This window comes from Pristiophorus japonicus, chromosome 7 (assembly GCF_044704955.1).
Source record: "Pristiophorus japonicus isolate sPriJap1 chromosome 7, sPriJap1.hap1, whole genome shotgun sequence".
Taxonomy (NCBI): domain Eukaryota; kingdom Metazoa; phylum Chordata; class Chondrichthyes; family Pristiophoridae; genus Pristiophorus; species Pristiophorus japonicus.
In genome coordinates this window covers 121,952,979-121,972,104 of record NC_091983.1, presented here as the reverse complement: position 1 = coordinate 121,972,104, position 19,126 = coordinate 121,952,979, and the positions used below count along the sequence as shown (strand labels likewise).

The 19,126-nt window shown below is 45.0% G+C and overlaps 1 protein-coding gene across 1 annotated transcript in view; it reads right to left on the bottom strand.

The window, feature by feature from the left end:
* LOC139266620 (triadin-like) overlaps positions 1–19,126 on the bottom strand; it is a 563,562-nt gene that overhangs the window by 362,011 nt on the left and 182,425 nt on the right. Inside the window, exons 10-11 of the mRNA XM_070884212.1 lie at positions 12,905–12,940; positions 11,799–11,843 (exon numbers count right to left, since the gene is read on the bottom strand). Of these exons, the coding sequence (XP_070740313.1) occupies positions 11,799–11,843; positions 12,905–12,940 (81 nt within the window). The remainder of the gene's footprint in view (positions 1–11,798; positions 11,844–12,904; positions 12,941–19,126) is intronic.

Sequence of the window (19,126 nt, the reverse complement as noted above, 5' to 3'; positions counted from 1 at the left end):
CTAATGGTGCAAATCGGCAAGCAACTTGTGGCAATTCAATTCACAGGGTATCTCTTCCTCGCTACAATTTCCTGGTCGATTTACACATTAATGATGGTGTGCATTGTTCAGATGCCATTAGTTTTTTCAGCAAAATTGGCTCCTTGTTTTCCTCTAACTTCTGGAGCATATGTGTGTCACGTTTCAAGATTTTGGACTACTTGGTCTTGGAGGTATTTTGGATCAATTTTTATTGCTATTAAGTTAAATTTAGCTTATCAAGGATTAAATCTCCAATTTATAGTTTAGGGGAATTCTGATTTATTCAGTCAAAGCATCAGTCTAGAATATTGCTTTTCATATATCACGTCAGTTTGAGATTATAGAGGTTCATTGAGACAATGAATTAAGCTTTCACAATATGTTAGAATAGCTTTATTTATGTGCACTCAGACTTAGGATGGCTGTAGTGGGTTTAGAACATAAGAACATAAGAAATAATTTAGCCACTTGAGTCTGCTCCACCATTTAATAAGATCATGGCTGATCTGATCTTGGGTTCAACTCCACTTCCCTGCCCGCTCCCCATAACCCTTCACTCCCTTATCACTCAAAAATCTATCTCTCTCCACCTTAAATATATTCAATGACCCAGCCTCTACAGCTCTCTGGGGCAGAGAATTCCACAGATTTACGACCCGCTGAGAGAAGAAATTTCTCCTCATCTCAGTTCTAAATGGGTGACCCCTTATTCTCAAACTATGCCCCCATAGTTCTAGATTCCCCCACGAGTGGAAATATCCTCTCTGCATCTATCTTATCGAGCCCCCTCAGTATCTTACATGTTTCAATAAGATCACCTAAACTCCAATGAGTATAGGCCCAATCTGCTCAACCTTTCCTCATAAGTCAACCCCTTCATCTCAGGAATCAACCTAGTGAACCTTCTCTGAACTGCCCCTAGTGCAAGTATAACCTTCCTTAAATAAGGAGACCAAAATTGTACGTAGTACTCCAGATGCGGCCTCACCAATACCCTGTACAGTTGTAGCAGGACTTCTCTGCTTTTCTACTCTCTTCCCTTTGCAATAAAGGCCAACATTCCATTTGTCTTCCTGATTACTTGCTGTACCTGCATACTAACTTTTTGTATTTCATACACAATGACCCCCCCAGATCCCTCTGTACTGCAGCATTTTGTAGTCTCTCTCCATTTAAATTATTATTTGCTTTTTTATTTTTCCTGCCAAAGTGGATAACCTCACACTTTCCCACATTATAATCCATCTGCCAAATGTTACCCACTTACTTAGCCTGTCTATAAAAACAGAAAATGCTGAAAATCTCAGTGGACCAGGCAGCATTTGTGGAGAGAAAAGCAGAGTTAACGTTTCAGGTCAACGACCCTTCATCAGAACTGGAGAGTGTTTGGAAAGAACACATTCTTAACAAGCACTGAAAGGGGGAGGGGACGAAAGAACAAAAGGGAAGGTCTGTGATAGGGTGGAATGCAGGAGAGATTAGAGAGACAAATGGGATGATGGGCCGAATTGAAATGGTAATGCCAGGAGTTAGAAAGACAACTGCCTTCCACCCCATCACAGACCTTCCCTTCCCAGAGATTATTACCTTTGTGGTTCTGTTTTTTAATTTAACCCCTAGCTGCTCATACTCCCTCAGCAAAAACTCTTTCTTTGTTCTATCTGTGTCATTGGACCACAACAACTGGATCTTCCCCCTCCCACTCCAAGTTCCTCTCCAGCCCAGAGATGTCCTTAACCCTGGCACCAGGCAGGCAACACAACCTTCGGGACATACGCTCTCAGCTGCAGGGAACAGTATCTATCCCTCTAACTATACTGTCCCCTACCACTACCATATTTGTTTTAACACCCCCCACTTGAATGGTCCCCTGTACCACGGTGCTGCCATCAGTTTGCTCATCCTCCCTGCAGTCCTTGCCCTCGTCCACACAGGGAGCATGAATCTCGTACCTGTTGGGTCCCCCATACCTGCCTCACTCGTAGTCACACCCTCCTGTCCCTGACCATGGACCAAATTTAAATTAATTAATCTAAGGGGTGTTACTGCCTCCTGGAATACAGCGTCCAGGTAACTCTCCCCCTCCCTGATGTGTCGTATTGTCTGCAGCTCGGACATGAGCTCATCAGCACGAAGCCGAAGTTCCTCGAGCTGCAGACACTTATTGCAGATGTGGTAGCGAAGACCTCAATGGGGTCCACCAGCTCCCATATGCAACAGCAGAAACATAGCGCCGCCCCTGCCATCTCTAATGTATTTAATTAGTTAAGTTCTCAAGTTTTTAATGTTTAGTTTTTAATCCCGGCTCTTAATTTAAACCAATGCCCAAGAAAAGAGAGAAAAACTCACCAACCAATCACTTCCCTGCTTGCCTGTAACATCACACTTTGATTTCTTTTAACTACTTATCTTCCCAGGTGGGTTAATGCTGTTGCAGCCCGCTGTATTTGTTCTCCCCGCAGCTCAGCTGCTCTTGCAATACTCAGGCCCGCTGCTTTTGTTCTAATACCAGTCCGACTGACCAATTTTTAAAAATTAATTCATGGGTTGTGGACATCAGTGGTAAGGCCAGCAGTTATTGCCCTTGAGGAGGTGGTGGTGAGCCTTCTTCTTGAACCGCTGCAGTCCGTGTGGTGACAGAACTCCCACAATAATGTTAGGGAGGGAGTTCCAGGATTTTGACCCATTGACAACGAAGGAACAGCGATGTATTTCCAAGCCAGGATGAAGGTGATGGTGTTCCAAAGTGCCTTATGCCCTTGACCTTCTAGGTGGTAGAGGTCGCGGGTCTGGGAGATGTTGTCGAAGAAGCCTTGGCAAGTTACTGCAGTGTATCTTGTGGATGGTACACACAACAGGCACAGTGCGCCGGAGGTGGGGGGAGTGAATGTTTAAGGTGGTGAATGGGGTGCCAATCAAGCAGGCTGCTTTGCCCTGGATGGTGTTGAGATTCTTGACTGTTATTGGAGCTGCATTCAGCCAGACAAGTGGAGAGTATTCCATCACATTCCTGACATGTGCCTTCTAGATGGTCGAAAGGCTTTGGGGAGTCAGGAGCTGAGACACTCGCCACAGAATACCCAGCCTCTGACCTGCTCTTGCAGCCTCTGTATTTATGTGGCTGGATCAATTAAGTTTCTGGTCAATGGTGACCACCATGTTGTTGATGGTAATGCCGCTAAATGTCAAGGGGAGGTGGTTAGATGTTCTATTGTTGGAGTTAGTCAATGCCTGACACTTGTGTGGTGCAAATGTTACTTGCCACTTATTAGCTCAAGCCTGGATGCTATCTAGGTCATGCTGTATGTGGGCATGAACTGCTTCATTATCTGGGGTGTTGCGAATGGAACTGAACACTGTGCAATCATCAGCGAACATCCCTACTTCTGACCTTATGATGGAGGGAAGGTCATTGATGAAGCAGCTGAAGATGGTTGGACCTAGGTCACTGTCCTGAGGAACTCCTGCAGCGATGTCCTCGGGCGAGATGATTGGCCTCCAACAACCACAACCATCTTCCTTTCTGCTAGGTATGACTCCAGGCAGTGTATAGTTTCCCCTTGATTCCCATTGACTTCAATTTTACTAGGACTCCTTGATGTTACACTCAATCAAATGCTGCCTTGACATCAAGGGCAGTCACTCTCACCCCGCCTCTGCAATTATGCTTTTTTGTCCATGTTTGGACCAAGGCTGAGTTCTGAAGCCCGAGTGGTCCTGGTGGAACACAAACTGCGCATCGGTGAGCAGATTATTGGTGAGTAAGTGTCGCTTGATAGCATTGTCGACGACACCTTCCATCACTTTGCTGATGATTGAGAGTTCATTGATGGGGAGGTAATCGGCCGGATTGGATTTGTCCTGCTTTTTGTGGACAGGACATACCTGGGAAATCTTCCAATTTGTTGGCAGGTGTCAGTGTTGTAGCTGTGCTGGAAAAGCTTGGCTAGAGGCATGGCTAGTTCTGGAACACAAGTTTTCAGCACGACGGGCAGGATGTTGTCGGGGCCCATAGCTTTTGATGTATCAAAAGCGCTCAACCTTTTCTTGATATCATGTGGAGTGAATTGAATTGGCTGAAGACTGGCTTCTGTGATGGTGGGGACCTCGGGAGGAGGCCGAGATGGATCATACACTCAGCACTTTTGTTCCAAATGCTTCAGTCTTGTCTTTTGCACTCATGTGCTGGGCTTTGCCATGAATGAGAATGGAGTTATTCATGGAGCCTCCTCCTCCCATCAGTTGTTTAATTTTACACCACCATTCACGACTGGATGCGGCTGGACTGCAATTTCCAAGCATGGAGAGCTCATGCAGGGTCAGAGGTCACATCATTGACTTCCTGTCCAACTAAGCAAGTACAGTCTGCAGAAGTCTTATGGATTGAAAGTTCCCTAATGTTTAGTGCTGACCAGTTTCAGAGAAATTCTTAGTCAGTAACCTATATTTAGGCCACTAACAGTGATATTCTGGCTTACTTTGTCATTTTTAAGTTATGAAATAAATTGAAATTCACAGTACACATTACTTTGTCCACATTTATATGTAAAATAAATCAGCCTGTTGATTTACAATTGGCCTCGTCTCACAACAGTCTTCTTCAATCCACTTTTTGGAAGATAGGAGAAATTAAGAGGTTTCATTGTGATGACTCCTGGTTCATGGTATCATATGATTAGATATTGGGCAGTAAAGGTAAACTCTTGGTAGTAGGTGAAATGGGATCCGCTTATGGAAGAGTTCAGCAATGCTGAACCTGAGGGAATACTTAGTGCAGGCCCATATTTTTTCACAGTGTGTGGTTACACATTACCGGCCCAAGTTTCGAGCCGCGCCTAGAACGGCGCAGTCCCGACCTGGACGTCCGTTTTTCGCGCCACAAAGTGCGCCTAAAAAAACACTCCAGATTCTCCACCTCCCTGCAGGTCCTCTGGCCCTCGGCGCAGCGCAGCACGAGCTGTAGGGGGCGGAGCCAGGACCTCGGCACATGCTCCAGGCGCCCGAAACTGTATGGGAGGGGCCCGAAGCACGCAGCCCCTAGCCCTGGCCGAATGGCCTCACTGGGGCTGCGTGAATAAGGCTCCTCCCACGGCCAGCTCCTGCTTCCTCCCGACCCGACTCGACTCCCGCTTCCTGCCTCCGGACCGGACCCGACACCGACTCCCGCTTCCCCCCCCCCCCGCCATCGGACCCGACACCGACCTGACTCCTGCATCCCCCCGCCCCTGGACCGGACCCGACTCCCGCTTCCCCCCCACCCCCCCCTCCCCCGCCTCCGGACCCGACCCGACTCCCACTTCCCGCGCCCCCCCCCGCCCCCGGACCGGACCCGACTCCCGCTTCCCCCCCCCCGCCTCCGGACCCGACCTGACTCCCGCTTCCTCCCCCCCGCCTCCGGACCGGACCCGATCCGACTCCCGCTTCCCCCCCCCGCCCCCCTCCGGACTGGATCCGACCTGACCTTCCTCCCCCCGATCTGACCTCTCACTCCCTCCCTCCCCCCGACCCGAACCGAACCGATCTCCCTCCCACCACCCCCCCCCGACCCGACCCAACGCCACCTACCTGTAAATCTGGTGCTGGGGACAGGCCCTGCCTGAAGTCTCGGGCCCAGCCCGTTCAGCCTCCCTCCCCCTTCTCCTTTCCCCCCACCGCCATCTCCTTCCCCCCCCATCTCCTTCCCCCATCTCCTTCCCCCCCATCTCCTTCCCCTCCCCCATCTCCTTCCCCTCCCCCCCATCTCCTTCCCCCCCATCTCCTCCCCCCCCATCTCCGTCCCCCCATCTCCTTTCCCCCCCTTTTCCCCTTTATCCCCTCCCCCCCTCCCCTTCTCCCCCTCCCCCTTCTCCCCTTTCCCTCCCTCTGCTCCCTCCTCTCTCCCTCTACCCCCCTCCTCCCCCTCCCCTCTCTGTCAGAAACACAGACACTGACAGACAGAGAATGAGAGACACACACAGACAGACAGAGAGATAGAGACACTGACAGAGACACACTGTGGGGGGGGGGGGGGGGGGGGCATCCTAGCACGCTGTTGGAGGGCTCCCGGTGCTGCAGTCGGTAAGTAGAAAATGTTTTATTTATTGATTTAAAAAAAAAAATATTTCTTATTAATTTTTTGGGATTGATTTATTGGTTGATTTATTGATGTATTTATCATTTATTATTGATGATGGCTCTTTATTTGTAAAACTGAAGTGTTTAATGTATGTAAACTTCCCTTTAAACCCCACCCCCCCCCCATTCCCTACGCCTGATTTGTAACATATGCTTGATTTTCTAAAGTGTAGACAAGGTTTTTTCGAGCGTGCAAAAATCTTCACTTACTCCATTTTAAGTTAGTTTGCAGTAAGTTTTCACTGACGAAACTTTGAAAACAGGCGTAAGTGGCCGGACACGCCCCCTTTTGAAAAAAAAATTCTGTTCCAAAGTGAAACTGTTCTAACTGACTAGTACTGGAGCAAACTAAATGACGAGAATTCCAATTTCTAAGATACTCCGTTCTACACCAGTTGCTCCTAAAAATCAGGAGCAAATCATGTGGAAACTTGGGGCCTACATGTTGGATTCTACATTCATAGGAACGCAGAACACTGCTGAACTAAATAAATCTGCTGATGTAAATGCAGCAGTGTTGTTTAATGGACCTTACCGGCAACCATAATGCAACACAGGCAATGGTGAATTCATCTGCATCCTATTTAATGTGAATAGGATAACAACCAAAGAAAAATATTTTCCATTACCAAGAGTTCGCACAGCTCAATGAGGAATTCTAACTCCGTTCACTGATAATACGAGAAAATTGAGGCCAAATTAATTTGTCAGTCACTCAGTTGAGCACTGATTTGTAATATATGCCACTAACCTTATCTATTTCAAGTGATTAGGTCCCAGACAATCAATTAAATCTAAATAATGAATGAAATTGATTATTTGTTAAATAAAGGTCTTTGCGTGATTGCAGAATTTCTATTTTAAAAAAGTGCAGTTCCGGCCCACTAATTGTCACAGCAACCCTGGGCAATTAAAATTCTGGTATTAAGTTTGTAAAATCAAGTTTAAAAAAAATTGAACCAAGAATAGTATAAAATATAACTGAATAAATAGGAAGGGAGGCAGATGTATTAGCCCCAAACTTTATTCCATTATGGAGGTGGAAAATCACATAATTTGGCTGGAGGAATTTTGGGTGGGACCTGGAAATGGTCTCTGCTTCCTTTCTCCATTTGTCATAAATGTGCATCAGCCCCGTTCCTTGTGGATATCAGGAAAAGATGCAAAATTGGTGAGAAGACATCATCTATCGTAATTCCCACCTGCCTCTATTGCCCCTAAAGCAATGCACATGCATCAAAAGGCTTACTTTCTTGTGAGCAAAAACCTGTTCCTGGCAAAAAAAAATGTGGCTAGCAGAATTTACAAATGTCGATTTCCCTGTGGGAAATTCGGGGCAAAGGTTAGGTACTATCAGAAAATTGAGTGCAAACTGTGCTTGAAATTGCGCTGATTAGGTTAACAGTTCAAGTTTCCATTAAAATGCATTTGCATAATCACAAACATATGAACCAACACAATCGGTCAGCATAATAGAATGTAATCCTTAATTTTTTTTCTTTGAATTCTTTGCTTGATATATTTAAGAAAGGTAACCTGATGCAGTTTGACGAATACAGCTGAAAATGTATTTACCATAAAAAAATAAGCATTTTTAAGAAGAGTGTCTAGTCCATCACTTGTGAGCAACATGATTTTAAGTCACTGAAAATGACTAAAAGAAACTATACCGAACCATTTACTCGTTTCATTGGTGTACACTAGTAATTTTTATGTTCAATATTTTTTTTTAACATGTAAAAACTTTAAAAACCTATCTGCCTAAAAAACAAACTCAATTTGAAGAGCTCAATTTGTGGCCAGTTTTGTAGGTGGGGCTGACTTCGGGTGAAATTATTTTTAAACCAACGTTAAAGATTTATGCTTGACGTAACATTCATTTATTATTCCCCGATCTTCTGCATGGTTCGACTGATTTCACCCTGATTGCACTGATAAAACTAGTGCAAGCTAGCGAAACTCTACCCCAAGAAGTTTAGAAATATTTTTTAAGATCTTTGGCTAGCACACTTTACTTTGTGGCTAGGTGTTGCAGCGATATTCTGCTACACCCAGTAGGCTAAAATGGACGGAAACTGCAGCCGAGGGCAGATCCGTGATTAAGCGTGCAATTCCAAAGGCCATCCGACACTTAATGTGTAATCAGAAAGGACTAATTAGCAATCTTGTTGTGTGAGGCCACTTGGGGAAGGGTGACCATAATATGGTAGAATTCTTTATTGAGATGGAAAGTGACACCGTTAATTCAGAGACGAGGGTCCTGAACTTAAGGAAAGGTAACTTCGATGGTATGAGATGTGAATTGGCTAGAGTAGACTGACTCATGATACTTAAAGGGTTGACGGTGGATAGGCAATGGCAAACACTTAAAGATCACATGGATGAACTTCAACAATTGTACATCCCTGTCTGGAGAAAAATAAAACGGGGAAGGTGGCTCAACCGTGGCAAACAAGAGAAATTAAGGATAGTGTTAAATCCAAGGAAGAGGTATATAAATTGGCCAGAAAAAGCAGCAAACCTGAGGACTGGGAGAAATTTAGAATTCAGCACAGGAGGAAAAAGGGTTTAATTAAGAGGGGGAAAATAGAGTATGAGAGGAATCTTACTGGGAACATAAAAACTGACTGCAAAAGCTTCTATACATATGTGAAGAGAAAAAAGATTAGTGAAGACAAACTTAGGTCCCTTGCAGTCAGAATCAGGTGAATTTATAATGGGGAACAAAAGAAATGGCAGACTAGTTGAACAAATACTTTGGTTCTGTCTTCACGAAGGAAGACACAAATAACTTTCTGGAAATACTAGGGAACCGAGGGTCTAGCGCGAAGGAGGAACTGAAGAAAATCCTTATTAGGTGGGAATTGTGTTAAGGAAATTGCTGAGATTGGAGGCCGATAATTCCACAGGGCCTGATAGTCTGCATCCTAGAGTACTTAAGGAAGTGGCGTTAGAAATAGTGGCTGCATTGGTGATCATTTTCCAACAGTCTATCGACTCTGGATCAGTTCTTATGGACTGGAGGGTAGCTAATGTAACACCACTTTTTAAAAAAGGAGGGAAAGAGAAAACGGGTAATTATAGAATGGTTAGTCTGACATCAGTAATGGGGAAAATATTGGAATCAAATATTAACGATGAAATAGCAGTGCATTTGGAAAGCAGTGACAGGATCGGTCCAAGTCAGCATGGATTTATGAAGGGGAAATCATACTTGACAAATCTTCTGGAATTTTTTGAGGATGTAACTAGCAGAGTGGACAAGGGAGAACCAGTGGATGTGATGTATTTGGGCTTTCAAAAGACATTTGACAAGGTCCCACACAAGAGATGGTGTGCAAAATTAAAGCACACGGTATTGGGGGTAATGTACTGATGTGGATAGAGAACTCGTTGGCAGACAGGAAGCAGAGAGTTGGGATTAATGCGTCCTTTTCAGAATGGCAGGCAATGACTAGTGGGGTGCCGCAGGGTTCAGTGCTAGGACCCCAGTTATTTACAATATACATTAATGATTTAGATGAAGGAATTGAGTGTACTATCTCCAAGTTTGCAGATGACACTAAGCTCGGTGGCAGTGTGAGCTGTGAGGAGGATGCTAAGAGGCTGCAAGGTGACTTGGACAGGTTAAGTGAGTGGGCAAATGTATGGTAGATGCAGTATAATGTGGATAAATGTGAGGTTATCCACTTTGGGGGCAAAAACACGAAGGCAGAATATTATCTGAATGGAGGCAGATTAGGAAAAGGAGAGGTGCAATGAGACCTGGGGGTCATGGTACATCAGTTATTGAAAGTTGGCATGCAGGTACATAGAAACATAGAAACATAGAAAATAGGCGCAGAAGTAGGAAATTTGCCCCTTCGAGCCTGCACCACCATTCAATAAGATCATGGCTGATCATTCACCTCAGAACCCCTTTCCTGCTTTCTCTCCATACCCCTTGATCCCTTTAGCCGTAAGGGCCAGATCTAACACCCTCTTGAATATATCCAATGAACTGGCATCAACAACTCTCTGCGGTAGGGAATTGCACAGGTTAACAACTCTCTTGAGTGAAGAAGTTTCTCCTCATCTCAGTCATAAATGGCTTGCCCTTATACTTAGACTATGCTCCCTGGTTCTGGACTTCCCCAACATCGGGAACATTCTTCTTGCATCTAACCTGTCCAGTCCCATCAGAATTTTATATGTTTCTATGAGATCCCCTCTCATCCTTCTAAACTCCAGTGAATACAGGCCCAGTTGATCCAGTCTCTCCTCATATGGTAGCCGGGCCATCCGGGTTGAATCAGTCTGGTGAACCTTCGCGGCACTCGCTCAATAGCAAGAATGTCCTTCCTCAGATTAGGAGACCAAAACTGAACACAATATTTCAGGTGAGGCCTCACCAAGGCCCTGTACAAGCAATAAGACCTCCCTGCTGCTGTACTCAAATCCCCTAGCTGTTAAGGCCAACATACCATTTGCCTTCTTCACCGCCTGTTGTACCTGCATGCCAATTTTCAATGACTGATGTACCATCACACCCAGGTCTCGTTGCACCTCCCCTTTTCCTAATCTGCCACCATTGAGATAATATTCTGTCTTCGTGTTTTTGCCCCCAAAGTGGATAACCTCACATATTTCCACATTATATTGCATCTACCATGCGTTTGCCCACTGACCTAACCTGTCCAAGTCATCCTGCAGTCTTTTAGCATCCTCCTCACAGCTCACACCACCACCCAGCTTAGTGTCATCTGCAAACTTGGAGATATTACACTCAATTCCCTCATCCAAATCATTAATGTATATTGTAAATAGCTGGGGTCCCTGCGGCATCACACTAGTCACTGCCCGCCATTCTGGATAGGACTCATTTATCCCGACTCTCTGCTTCCTGTCTGCCAACCAATTCTCTATCCACACCAGTACATTACCCCCAATACCATCTGCTTTAATTTTGCACACCAATCCCTTGTGTGGGATCTTGTCAATAGCCTTTTGAAAGTCCAAATACACCACATCCACTGGTTCTCCCTTGTTCACTCTACTAGTTACATCCTCAGGCGGTGAAGAAGGCAAATGGTATGTTGGCCTTCATAGCTAGAGGATTTGAGTATAGGAGCAGGGAGGTCTTACTGCAGTTGTACAGGGCCTTGGTGAGGTTTTTAAAGTTTTTAAAACTTTATTTTAACTTTTTCTTTCTGTCTCTTTTTTCTCTCTTAATCCAATCTTTCTTTCCCTCTCTTTATTTTTCTCTCTTAATCCAGTCTTTCTTTCCCTCTCTTTATTCCTCTATCTGTAGCTGATGTGACTGGAATTCATGTATTCTTACACTTCCTTGCCAGACCATGCACTGTTTATTTCACAATCCTTCAACTTGATTGGTTAAGGAAATACACAGTTGCTTGCCTTGTTTACTCAGATCCCAGATGCCCGGCAGAGAGCGCCACGCTATTTGTATCACACTCTTCCAGCAACTTGCAGCAAAAAATATCTTGTAGATTAAACAGGCAAGGGCAAGTATAACTAACTTATAGGCACCTTTCTTTGACAAGTTACAGGCATTTTTGGCCCAATAACTTTCCCATACTTAAATACGTACTTGGATAGTTTGAACCATATTGAGAGTTGCTCTGCGTATGAATCACAGGTTAGGGAATATAAGCAATAGTTACCTGGTTCCTTTGACGATGGAGGAGCTGGTTTCTCTTTGGCTGGTTCTTAAATCGAAAGACAAAAACAGGTGTTTTAAAGAACAATATTTCTCGAAGAAATACAATAATAAAACATAGAGGCACACACATCAAAATAAAAGCAAGAAGCTGCTATTTTTGCTGAGGGTGCTATATCAGCAATTTTGATGTCAATTTTGCAGTTGCTATAAGAGACTCTTGCAAATCCGTGCATTGTTCTGCCTTTGGTGTCCCATATCCAATTTTTCTGTGAAACAAATTATACCTAAAAGTGGCAAGTATCCTAGCAACAAAATTAGAACTATAATTTAACTTTAAAAATGATCCTCCTTATGTGTTATAATGCTTTGTTTCGTTGTAAATGTCTGCAATATGATTTTGTTTAGACTATTTTATGTATTTTTAAAATTTAAATTAGACCACAGCCTAATGGTTGTGGTAATCTGGAAACAACTGCAAACCTTAAAATATTTACAGTAAAAAATGTTTGGTAATTGTTGAAATTTGACTTCCATTTCAACTAAAATGGATGTATTTTGAACTGTCGTTGAATTCTTATTTAAGTAAAGTTATTTATGCAGCATAAAATATTCGAACTGCGTTGGAGCTATTTTAGACCACTAAATATGTAAGGTTTCTAGTACTAAAGGTTTCAATGGGAAATTTAGCATAAAGCTGTTCCTTTGGCTACTGTTAAAAATAAAAATGGCCCAATGCACTGGTACAGAGTGCTCGAACTCAGCTTCTCACCTGTGATGTTACTCACAGTGAGAACCCAATCAGGGAGGTAAAATATATCACATTCTCTCAGTGGGAAACAGAAAGATGGACAGGTAATGAACCTGGTTGTCATGTGAGAGCATCACTGTGAGTGATTTGGAGTAACACCCTTCTCGTTAAGAAATGGTGTGTGGCAGGGGTGTGTTGGTGGAGAACCCAAAGAAAGAGAAGGAAAATACATAAAACCAATCATGTAACAATGAAAACTTTACAAAGAATCCATAAGTGCACAAAAGTAGAAACAATTTTAGAGCACAATTGATGCTGCAGATGATGCAGTTGTCATGCCATTGAAATGCAATATTTACTTGCTGCTGGTTTTGCTGCTCGAGGTTTCCCTTTCACTATAGTGAACAAAAATGAAAACAAGATGGAATAGAAATGTCAAACATACGTTAACATGCTGTTAAAGAAAGACATGAAATCTGACAGTGAAATATCAGATCTGGATGTTATGTACAGTGACTATGGGAGTTCACGTTCAGAAAGTATCAATTGGAACTGTGCATGGCAGTTTTTTACCAGCAGGTGGTGTCTCCTAGTTGTTTGTATACACCACACATAAGGAAAACTTGGGCCGAAAATTCCAGCCTTGCCGGGACCGTACGAAGCGTGCACGGACCCGGCGAGGCCTCGCAAAAGCCGATTTTCGAGGCGAGATGCGCATGCGCCGAAAACCGGCATTGCCGATCTGTCAAGATTTCTCTATTTGCCCAACTCATGCCCAGCGAATGTCCTTCAAACTTTTATGCCTGGTAAAAAAAGACGCATAGCTTACTTTTAAGAACATAAGAACATAAGAAATAGACGCAGGAGTAGGCCATTTGGCCCCTCGAACCTGCTCTGCCATTTAATAAGATCATGGCTGATCTGATCATGGACTCAGCGCCACTTCCCTGCCCGGTCCCCATAACTCTTTATTCCCTTATCGCTCAAAAATCTGTCTATCTCCACCTCAAATATATTCAATGACCCAGCCTCCATAGCTCTCTGGGACAGAGAATTCCACAGATTTAAAACCCTCTGAGAGAAGAAAGTCCTCCTCCTCTCAGTTTTAAATGGGCGGCCCCTTATTCTTAGACTATGTCCACTAGTTTTAGTTTCCCTTATGAGTGGAGATAGCCTCTCTGCATCCACCTTGTCGAGCCCCCTCATTAACTTATATATGTTTCGATAAGATCACCTCTCATTCTTCTGAACTCCAATGAGTATAGGCCCAATCTTCTCAACCTATCTTCATAAGTCAACCCCCTCATCTCCGGAATCAACGTAGTGAACCTTTTCTGAACAGCCTCCAATGCAAGTATATCCCTCCTTAAATACGTAGACCAAAACTGTACGCAGTACTCAAGGTGTGGCCTCACCAATACCCTGTACAGTTGTAGCAGGACTTCTCTGCTTTTATATTCCATCCCCCTTGTAATTTGCCTTCCCGATTACTCGCTATACCTGCATACTAACTTTTTGTGTTTCATGCACAATTTCTTTAGTGATAGTGATTGTATTAAGCTCCTCCCTCCCTATAGCCCTTTGATTATCAACTATTGGGATGTTTTTAGTGTCTTCTACCGTGAAGATCGATACAAAATATTTGTTCAAAGTCTTTGCCATTTGCCTGTTCCCTATTATTAATTCCCCAATCTCACCTTTTAGCCACTCTTTTGCTTTTTATGTACCTGTAGAAACTCTTACTATCTGATTTTATATTTTATATTTCGTGCTAGTTTATTTTCATCGGGAGATCGAGAGCTAGCGGCAGTTGGTGAGAGGGGAGCGGCCTATAAAAGGCCCAGCGGGAGATCGAGAGCCAGCGGCAGTTGGTGAGAGGGGAGCGGCCTATAAAAGGCCCAGCGGGAGATCGAGAGCCAGCGGCAGTTGGTGAGAGGCGGGAGCGGCCTATAAAAGGCCCAGCGGGAGATCGAGAGCCAGCGGCAGTTGGTGAGAGGGGAGCGGCCTATAAAAGGCCCAGCGGGAGATCGAGAGCCAGCGGCAGTTGGTGAGAGGGGAGCGGCCTATAAAAGGCCCAGCGGGAGATCGAGAGCCAGCGGCAGTTGGTGAGAGGCGGGAGCGGCCTATAAAAGGTCCAGCGGGAGATCGAGAGCCAGCGGCAGTTGGTGAGAGGGGAGCGGCCTATAAAAGACCCAGCGGGAAATCGAGAGCCAGCGGCAGTTGGTGAGAGGCGGGAGCGGCCTATAAAAGGCCCAGCGGGATATCGAGAGCCAGCGGCAGTTGGTGAGAGGCGGGAGCGGCCTATAAAAGGCGTGCTTGTGCAGCTACAGCGGGAGAGAAAACAAAATAGAGGTCGAAAGGAATCAAAAGGTAACGTCACAGCCAATGGGGTAAGTGATTGGCTGGTGATTGGTGAGTAGCTTTTCTTTCTATTTTTTATATCAGTAAGTGAACTGTAACATTGTTATTACCAATTTAAGGGTATCTAAGGGTTAAGGCATGGCAGGAGAGCTCGGTCACGTGATATGCTCCTCCTGTACCATGTGGGAACTCAGGGACACTTCCGGTGTCCCTGACGACTACGTGTGTGAGAAGTGTATCCACCTCGAGCTCCTGACGGTCCGCGTTGCGGAATTGGAGCTGAGGGCGGATTCACTCTGGAGCATCCACGATGCTGAGAATGACGTGAGTATCACGTGTAGTGAGTTGGTCTTACCGCAGGAGAAGGGTCCACAGCCAGATAGGGAATGGAAGACCAGCAGGAAGAGCAGTGCAAGGAAGGTAGTGCAGGGGTCCCCTGTGGTCATCCCCCTGCAAAACAGATACACCGCTTTGAGTACTGTTGGGGGGGATGACTCATCAGGGGAGGGCAGCAGCAGCCAAGTTCACGGCACCGTGGCTGGCTCTGCTGCACAGGAGGGCAGGAAAAAGAGTGGGAGCGCGATAGTGATAGGGGATTCAATGGTGAGGGGAATAGATAGGCGTTTCTGCGGCCGCAACCGAGACTCCAGGATGGTATGTTACCTCCCTGGTGCAAGGGTCAAGGGTGTCTCGGAGCGGGTGCAGGACATTCTGAAATGGGAGGGAGAACAGCCAGTTGTCGTGGTGCACATTGGTACCAATGACATAGGTAAAAAAAAGGGATGAGGTCCAACGAAACGAATTTAAGGAGCTAGGAGCTAAATTAAAAAGTAGGACCTCAAAAGTAGTAATCTCGGGATTGCTACCAGTGCCACGTGCTAGTCAGAGTAGGAATCGCAGGATAGCGCAGATGAATACGTGGCTTGAGCAGTGGTGCAGCAGGGAGGGATTCAAATTCCTGGGGCATTGGAACCGGTTCTGGGGGAGGTGGGACCAGTACAAACCGGACGGGCTGCACCTGGGCAGGACCAGAACCAATGTCCTAGGGGGAGTGTTTGCTAGTGCTGTTGGGGAGGAGTTAAACTAATATGGCGGGGGATGGGAACCAATGCAGGGAGACAGAGGGAGACAAAAAGGAGACAAAAGCAAAAGACAGAAAGGAGATGAGGAAAAGTGGAGGGCAGAGAACCCAAGGCAAAGAACAAAAAGGGCCACTGTACAGCAAAATTCAAAAAAGACAAAGAGTGTTAAAAAAACAAGCCGAAAGGCTTTGTGTCTTAATGCAAGGAGTATCCGCAATAAGGTGGATGAATTAACTATGCAAATAGATGTTAACAAATATGATGTGATTGGGATTACGGAGACGTGGCTCCAGGATGATCAGGGCTGGCAACTCAACATCCAGGGGTATTCAACATTCAGGAAGGATAGAATAAAAGGAAAAGGAGATGGGGTAGCATTGCTGGTTAAAGAGGAGATTAATGCAATAGTTAGGAAAGACATTAGCTTGGATGATGTGGAATCTATATAGGTCGAGCTGCAGAACACCAAAGGGCAAAAAACATTAGTGGGAGTTGTGTACAGACCTCCAAACAGTAGTAGTGATGTTGGAGAGGGCATCAAACAGGAAATTAGGGGTGCATGCAATAAAGGTGCAGCAGTTATAATGGGTGACTTTAATATGCACATAGATTGGGCTAGCCAAACTGGAAGCAATACGGTGGAGGAGGATTTCCTGGAGTGCATAAGGGATGGTTTTCTAGACCAATATGTCGAGGAACCAACTAGGGGGAGGCCATCTTAGACTGGGCGTTGTGTAATGAGAGAGGACTAATTAGCAATCTCATTGTGTGAGGCCCCTTGGGGAAGAGTGACCATAATATGGTGGAATTCTGCATTAGGATGGAGAATGATACAGTTAATTCAAAGACCATGGTCCAGAACTTAAAGAAGGGTAACTTTGAAGGTATGAGGCGTGAATTGGCTAGGATAGATTGGCGAATGATACTTAAGGGGTTGACTGTGGATGGGCAATGGCAGACATTTAGAGACCGCATGGATGAATTACAACAATTGTATATTCCTGTCTGGCATAAAAATTAAAAAGGGAAGGTGGCTCAACCGTGGCTATCTAGGGAAATCAGGGATAGTATTAAAGCCAAGGAAGTGGCATACAAATTGGCCAGAAATAGCAGCGATCCTGGGGACTGGGAGAAATTTAGAACTCAGCAGAGGAGGACAAAGGGTTTGATTAGGGCAGGGAAAATGAAGTACGAGAAGAAGCTTGCAGGGAACATTAAGGCGGATTGCAAAAATTTCTATAGGTATGTAAAGAGAAAAAGGTTAGTAAAGACAAACGTAGGTCCCCTGCAGTCAGAATCAGGGGAAGTCATAACGGGGAACAAAGAAATGGCAGACCAATTGAACAAGTACTTTGGTTCAGTATTCACTAAGGAGGACACAAACAACCTTCCGGATATAAAAGGGATCAGAGGGTCTAGTAAGGAGGAGGAACTGAGGGAAATCTTTATTAGTCGGGAAATTGTGTTGGGGAAATTGATGGGATTGAAGGCCGATAAATCCCCAGGGTCTGATGGACTGCATCCCAGAGTACTTAAGGAGGTGGCCTTGGAAATAGCGGATACATTGAAAGTCATTTTCCAACATTCCATTGACTCTGGATCAGTTCCTATCGAGTGGAGGATAGCCAATGTAACCCCACTTTTTCAAAAAGGAGGGAGAGAGAAAACAGGGAATTATAGACCGGTCAGCCTGACCTCAGTAGTGGGTAAAATGATGGAATCAATTATTAAGGATGTCATAGCAGCGCATTTGGAAAATGGTGACATGATAGGTTCAAGTCAGCATGGATTTGTGAAAGGGAAATCATGCTTGACAAATCTTCTGGAATTTTTTGAGGATGTTTCCAGTAAAGTGGACAAAGGAGAACCAGTTGATGTGGTATATTTGGACTTTCAGAAGGCTTTCGACAAGGTCCCACACAAGAGATTAATGTGCAAAGTTAAAGCACATGGGATTGGGGGTAGTGTGCTGACGTGGATTGAGAACTGGTTGGCAGACAGGAAGCAAAGAGTAAATGGGTACTTTTCAGAATGGCAGGCAGTGACTAGTGGGGTTAATGATTTAGACGAGGGGATTAAATGTAGTATCTCCAAATTTGCGGATGACACTAAGTTGGGTGGCAGTGTGAGCTGCGAGGAGGATGCTATGAGGCTGCAGAGTGACTTGGATAGGTTAGGTGAGTGGGCAAATGCATGGCAGATGAAATATAATGTGGATAAATGTGAGGTTATCCACTTTGGTGGTAAAAACAGAGAGACAGACTATTATCTGAATGGTGACAGATTAGGAAAAGGGAAGGTGCAACGAGACCTGGGTGTCATGGTACATCAGTCATTGAAGGTTGGCGTGCAGGTACAGCAGGCGGTTAAGAAAGCAAATGGCATGTTGGCCTTCATAGCGAGGGGATTTGTGTACAGGGGCAGGGAGGTGTTGCTACAGTTGTACAGGGCCTTGGTGAGGCTACACCTGGAGTATTGTGTACAGTTTTGGTCTCCTAACTTGAGGATGGACATTCTTGCTATTGAGGGAGTGCAGCGAAGATTCATCAGACTGATTCCCGGGATGGTGGGACTGACCTATCAAGAAAGACTGGATCAACTGGGCTTGTATTCACTGAAGTTCAGAAGAATGAGAGGGGACCTCATAGAAACGTTTCAAATTCTGATGGGTTTAGACAGGTTAGATGCAGGAAGAATGTTCCCGATGTTGGGGAAGTCCAGAACCAGGGGTCACAGTCTAAGGATAAGGGGTAAGCCATTTAGGACCGAGATGAGGAGAAACTTCTTCACCCAGAGAGTGGTGAACCTGTGGAATTCTCTACCACAGAAAGTAGTTGAGGTCAATTCACTAAATATATTCAAAAGGGAGTTGATGAAGTCCTTACTACTTGGGGGATCAAGGGGTATGGCGAGAAAGCAGGAAGGGGATACTTAAGTTTCATGTTCAGCCATGAACTCATTAAATGGCGGTGCAGGCTAGAAGGGCTGAATGGCCTGCTCCTGCACCTATTTTCTATGTTTCTATGTTTCTATAATCTATCTTCCCTCTCTTTATTATTTTTTTGTCGTTCTTTGCTGGCTTTTAAAATTTTCCCAATCCTCTGGTCTCCCACTCGTCTTGGCCACTTTGTATGCCCT